The sequence below is a fragment of the Gymnoscopelus braueri genome (genome assembly GCF_963280865.1).
Source record: "Gymnoscopelus braueri genome assembly, chromosome: 8".
NCBI lineage: Eukaryota > Metazoa > Chordata > Actinopteri > Myctophiformes > Myctophidae > Gymnoscopelus > Gymnoscopelus braueri.
In genome coordinates this window covers 37,087,840-37,094,856 of record NC_137609.1, presented here as the reverse complement: position 1 = coordinate 37,094,856, position 7,017 = coordinate 37,087,840, and the positions used below count along the sequence as shown (strand labels likewise).

Below are 7,017 nucleotides of genomic sequence, written 5' to 3'. Positions count from 1 at the left end.
CCAAAATAACAGCGCATCTATCTATCTATCTATGCACGAAATCTGTGTGTCTGTCTGTCTCACGCATACTGTAACTGTACCGTCTGACCGATCGACTTCAAACGAGGCGTGTGCATCACAGAGGACCAGAGTTGTGCCAAGTGGGAATTTGGCCGGATAAGTGGTGGTCCAGAACGAAAAAAATCCAGAAATCTCTGTATCTGTCTGTCTATCTGTCCGTCTGTTTGTCTCATTGTGTCCCATTTAATGCTCATATATGGAGATCTCTGTCTCTGTCTGTCTGTCTGTCTGTTTGAGTCCTTTTTATGCCCATGTATGGAGATCATGTCCTGAATATGTCATCATTGTAGACTGGCCTCAAGTACTATGATAATGGTTGCAATGGGTACAATGAGTCGTGGGTTGCTTAACCGGTGCCGGATGGGTGTGTGTTCCCAACGGCCATCGTTCCCAACGCCCATTGCCATAGTTTAAATTAGAATGCGCCCCTCGGAGCGCAGGTCTCCGCCAGGCCAGGCTGCCTACCCAGGGCCCGCAAACGTTGGAAGGCAGCCAGTGCCGATATGCGCTGTTGCGTCATGATCCAAGGAATCCTGGGAGAAAAAGATTTTGAACTCTTTTTATAAGAGTTATAGGCCAAAGTGTGAAGTGGCCTGTTATAGTGCCACCATGAGGCGGCACTATGCTTGGCCTACTGGGAGTGTGCGTGCAAAGTTTCACACACACAGGCACACACACAGGCACACACACGGACACACACACAGAGACAATAAATTGCCAAACAAAATATGCAATTAAATGTGGACATTGCCAAACTAAATACTTGACAAAAGGTTAAATGTAGACATTTCCACTCTAAACATTTAACAAAATGTTAAATACAGAAAAACAGACATGCAAATACTGTAAGTGGGATGTTTGCGTCGCATACACGGCAGATGGGAAGAAGAAGTGGACACATGCAATGAGTTGCCTCATTTTGCGCTGGGGCCTTAGTGAGTTTAACAAAGTTTCAGGTAACAAACCGCATGTACTATCTTCACACATCCCCTCACAGGCTTTTGTTTCCATCTGAATTAGATTTGAATATTGAATCGCTTCATTCACAAGTGACTGCAGAGGCAACTGTCTTGTGGCATTGATGCATAGGGCAGGGTAGGCACTAGGCAGGTGTGTGCACATGGTGCTGGTGCACAATACTGTACACAAACAGGAGATAGAAGTGGGAGTGTGGCCAGTTTCCTCAGCAGGTGGTGGTAGCAGACTGCATGTGGGTGGTAAAGTCTTGGACAGTTAGTTGAGAAGGGTGACGTCTCCCTCGGTGTGCTGTCCCACCCACCCTCTTCATCACCCTTGCGTCAAACGGCTCCTTCATGGAGGGCAGCTGACAGCGGAACATCTGCTCAGCTTTGCGAACGACATATTGAAGCTTATAGCCTGGGCTTGGGTAGAGTCGAAAACCACCAGACTGTGATGGAGGGTGTGGAAAAGCTTTTGGACAATGAACCATTAGGAGTCGCATACGGATTGGTTATCATAAATGTGAGCGTTATCAGCTGCTGCAGAACATCTTTAGTTGAGCTCTGAGGATCTAAAGGCAGTGGATATTCAGTCATGGGTAGCATTGGTGAAGGAAACGCTATTAAGCTTTGAACGCCTTTGAAAGCTCACAGCGTGGCGTAATATGGAACGTTGTGGGCTTGTAGATCAGCTATTGTTGGAAAGGGGATTTGGTGTAGAGGGAAAAAAGGAGTGAACCTAGTATAGAGCCTTGGGGGACCCCGGTCAACTAAGTATTTAATCAACAAAGCCCTAATTAGTTGACCAGAATCAAAGAATGTTTGACCCCTCAGAATAGGAATGCTATATGGTTCAAATTAAGTGGTTAACCTCACCGAAACCATGCCTAAACCACACTAACAGTGTCTAACCTTACCTCAAATTAACGAATAAAACCAAATCCATGCCTAAACTTAGCCTAACCAAACTACCAGTTCTTAACCTTCAGTGGCCAGCAGATTATTATTAGGAATGCTGAGGGGCAGCTTGACTGTTAATTGGGGGTGCTACGGAACTGAGGATATAGCCTACGGGTTGCAGTAAAGTTGCAGGATTCGGGAATAAATGACCCTTCATGAATATGGGTCGGCATATTGTAGAGTGGCTGTAGAAAACATAAGAACACACACAATTAAGAACACACTTATTCTTTACAGTCTATGAAATGTGCTCATATTTGGCAAAAGAACATCATAATTGATACAGTAATATGAGGAGATGAGGGGATGACAGCTGTGCACATGATGTACTGTAGCTGATGAAATTATGGACTGGAGCTTTCCAGTCGGCTTTTATGTGCACAATACATTTCATACAGAATTGCACGCACTAGGCTAGTTGTGTTCACCTGTGCACCGATGGGTGTGTTGGTTTTAAAATGGGGTGCGGTCGACGCGTTGCTATCTTAGGCACAGTGAGAAAAGTCAGACAGCAATTGCGCCTTAGTATAGACCAGCTGTGACCTCGTCTAAAGTCTGACACAGTCCCTCAGCGCTGCATTTCTCCCCTAGTTAATGAGGGCATTACATGGTAGATTGACCTATATAGGCCTGTTCGTAACACGTGCACACTACTCGCAATCAACATCTGAATTCAACACATCACTCGTGTTCATTATTCCTATTAGTGAGAAATAAGAAAACAGTTAGTAGCTTATTCCTTATTTGTCTCTGGTCAACACACAGCAGTAACAGTTCCATGTCAGGGCTGATGCATGCACAGCCGTCTGTCCTGCTTTATTAGCCAGTTTAACCACTTCAACCCTGTTCCCCCCAGAATAACCCATGCTGGGGGTTCAAGTGGTATAATGAACCGAGAATGAGCATGTGATTATTAAGTTATGTCAAGATATCACATCTCTGTCTCTTGGACATGAAGTAAATGAGGAGACATTATAGGAGGATGTATCCTGCTGTGTGTCCTGTAATGACTGCATGGCCAAAATCTGCCATGGAGCAGGACCTCCACAGAGGGTGGTCCATGCACCTTCCGTTATCCACTTGATGTTTAAGGTGAGCAGAGAGCTTTTGCTTCCTCATCTCCCGAGTCCTGACATCGTCATATCGCATTATTAATGCTGCTCTCATAGATGGCTGCACGCTTTCACTTTGCTCACGAGCGGAGCAATTTCCTCCGCAGAAAACCGTTTTTCCAACTTGCTGAATCTGTCATTTAAAATGGAAGGTGTCAGGTGCCGCTGCACTTAGCTCTTAAAGGGAATGGGAGACGACACTGATTGGTTTAATTCATGTTATGTCTAACACACCCATCACTAATTCAGAGACTAAATAGAACCCCTTTGCGCCTTGCATCATACTTCACACCCAGATTATCCGCCATCTAAATAGATTTCTTTTTGTCGGACACGTCCCTAATGTCTAACTTTTGTCCATGCACGCACCTTGCACCAAAGATCATCTAAGTAGGGCTCTCTGTCTAGCATTCAGTCTCACATCAACCAAGCCTCACCTGCTTTAGATAGACTGCAGTCTCAAGCTTTGGGAAGAGCGTAAATAATGGTGGGAGGTAAATAATGGTGCCAGGTGATGTATAGACATTGGGGTAAAAATATCTCAAGGAGAAACAGTGACAACACCCAGTATACTGAACCATTATACCGTTGCTATCCGGTGGAAACCTCATATGTCCAAAACTGCACAAATCTACGAGCTCAAAAGGTGCCGTGATGTGAAGTGTTTTTGAGCTTGTAGATCGGCTATTTTTGCTATTCTTGTGTGACATTGTATGTAGTATGACGAAGTAGGGCATTAATTTATGGGGGAAAAAAACGAAAAAGTTCAAATATGGAAATAGGAGGTTTCTGCCCGACAGCAATGATACACTCTTCTTGTCCCACTGACGCAACATTAAGTGCAGTTTCAGGCTTTCATTTCACAGTGATCTCCAGTGGCTGTGTCATCAGCCATAGCTACTGGCAAACCCACTGTATGTATCTCATAAATCAAAGGACACTAACATCTCAATGGGCTGCCGTGTGTGTGCGTGTGTGCGTGTGTGTGTGTGTGTGTGTGTGCGTGTGTGTGCGTGTGTGTGTGTGTTATCCATTCCCTCTCTGTCCTTGCGTGCTGATTCATCGCCCTGAGTGCTCACAGAGGGGTTCTGCGTTGCGTTTGAGCCCTCTGTGCTGTTACATACAGTATGTGATTAATTTAACTCCAGGATATCCTCACATACTAACCTCTACACCATGCACTGGCTCTCAAACTTTTTTTAATTTCAAGGACCCCACCCCCTCCCCCCATAACTCTGAGAGAGTTCTCTGCCTTCTCTATCTACAATCTACAATCTCCTATCTAAATAATGCATAAAGACGTACGAAAAAGTATCTTCACAAAATGTCTCACTGTTTCCAACAGCGGTCAAATGTCTAATTTCTCTTTTGGGTCTTGAGCTAAAAAGTTTGGGAACCACTGCTCTATCCAACCTATGCGATGAAATGTGTGTTGTGTCAACTTGTGTGTGGAACAGTGGTTCTCAAAGTGGAGTTGAATATTTTTCAAACATTTTAACAACACAAATCTTGTATGGGGGTCCTTGGCACAAAATATTTTCAGGTTGGGGTCCGCGGCCAAATACACATTGATTTGGGGGTCCTTGACAAGAAAAAGTTTGAGAACCACTGGTGTAGAGGACTGTACGTATTTCTAGGAGGAATATGCAAAAAATAACAAAAGACAAAAATATCTCAACTACCCTGTGTTGCTTATTTCATCGACGATGAATAGTGAAAATAGCCGATCTACAAGCTCACAACACATCGGGTCATGAGTGATGCGTTGTGACCTGCAATTATCCATCATTTTGTTGATTATTGATGCTAGGTTGAAAGTGGTTAATTAACAATTAAGTAATTGTTCTTTCTCTCCCTTTTCTGTTTGTGTCTGTCTATCTGCAGTAAGGGTAGAGTGTCTTCCATCATGAATCCTGTGTACAGTCCAGTCCAGCCCGGGACTCCTTATGGCAACCCGAAGAACATTACGTACACAGGTGAGCCGTGCAACAAGACACATGAATGTGTCTTGTTCTCAGCCTTGGGCACTGCATTTATGTTTACATTTTTAGGATATGAGCAGATCGAAGTTTTGTCGGCTGTAAATCATCACTTTGAAGTCTGTGACACGGCATGGCTTTTAGACCCCATCTCCCAGACAGCATGGTCGTGGTTTCCATCCCATCCCAGTCCAATAACAAAACAGTCAACACTTCCGGTGAGAGGACATGAAACAGGTTGAAGTGAACACTGCATGTACACTCGCTGTTTCTCCCTCCAAGTGGCTTGGGGTGCTCTCCGTTCTCAGTTCCTCCAAAAGCAAATTACCATTTTGGGATACAAATTATTTCCGGGTCAAGCTGGAGGACAGAGTGAGCAGAAATGTTGGTATCATTTTGACAGTCTTTGGTATGACCTGGCTGTGGAATTGAACCCCAGCATCCCAATCTCATGGCAGACATTCTAACCACAAGGCCACGGAGCTGGTAGGCTACAGAGCCTGGTTGATTGATTGAAAACTTTATTAACGGTTTGCAAAGACAAGCACAGGGAAGTACAGTTCAATACAAGGTCTGTTAAGAGGATTTTAAACCCAAGAAAGCACTATGGCTTGTTTCCATTGGGGTCCTTTGTCCTCAATTCTGTTTTAACTTGCGATAAAGGCAAGTATTTGTAATAATCATACTCATCATGTTATTTTTAAGTTTTCCTTTTTAGATTTGTTTCTAGTTGTCTTTGCAGGAGATAACCCACATCTTTATTTTATTGTGACAAGTGCATGTGTACACAAAAGATACAGGGTGAAATCCTCCTGTATTCTTGTTAAGCGTGATTTATACTTTGTTGCACGATATGTGCCGCGTGGCACCATTTTACGACAGTATAGTATAAATTAAGCATTAACAGTCAATACTTTCAGGAACTTTTTCCAAACTTTCGTCTGCCTGCTCACCCTTGAAATGACTTAAATGCTGTTACCTGCATCAATTCATTCTGTCACCTGCTTCGATTCATTGTAGTTGCAGGTCCATCTCCTCTCTTGTCAGCTCCATGGCTGAGTTTGTAAATGGAATTTAAATCTGTTTTGGTTCTAGTTTAAGGAAACAAATTTAGTGAGAGCAGGATATGTAATTCTTTATACCCAAATATACCACTAGTCCTTATACAGCACATATGGAATTGCTCTAAAGGGACATTACGTCTGTGTGATACATGGAAACAGAAGCCAACTGTGGGTGTTGAATATAGAAGGAACGCATAAAGCAGCTATTTGCATATTTTTCCTGGACACCAGACCGTAAAGTGCATGGCTCCTATAGTGTACTTGCGTCAAAATGAAGACTCGTAATTAATGTACATGGCACTCTATTGCCTGATAGCACGCATGGAAGAAAAACGAGTCGCGTGGAAAATGCCCTCAGCAACCAGCAGTCAAGTATGTGCTATTCAGCGTCAGGGTGCATCTCTCTGTTTGAAGAGAGACATGAGAATGCATGATCACACACTGTGTGAATGTGTAAATGTCTTGCTGAGTGCAGGCCAGCTCCCTGACATTCCCCTAGTGATTCATGGGCGCAGCGTTTGCTACCAGTATGATAAGGGGACTTCTTTGGAAGGGTGCCCAGTGCCCTCTCATCTGCTGTCTGCCCACAGAACATTACTTTCTGTGTGGAGGATCAAAACGTTGAGGGAGAGGAGAGAGCTCTTGTTTGTGTCTGTCCGTATTATCTTACATGCTGCAATGGGAATGGGCCTCATGTATAAGATTATTATTGACTGTTTAGATACACATTTCTGTACTTCTACCCTTGTAAGCAAAGCCATTGTGTACATTCATTCCATATCCTCTAACCCTCACCACATGCCTAACCTCAACCAAAACCTTTACCAAACCATAATTCTATTAATATTCTTTAGTCTTTATTTAGATAAGAGGGTAGAGGGGG

At 43.7% G+C, this 7,017-nt stretch overlaps 1 protein-coding gene across 1 annotated transcript in view; it reads left to right on the top strand.

Annotated features, from left to right (window-relative positions):
- The window catches only part of LOC308089912 (protein FAM168A-like), a 43,851-nt gene that overhangs the window by 9,679 nt on the left and 27,155 nt on the right, over nucleotides 1-7,017 (top strand). The window contains 1 exon segment of the mRNA XM_080434877.1: nucleotides 4,976-5,067. Coding sequence (XP_080291003.1) covers nucleotides 4,976-5,067 — 92 coding nt within the window.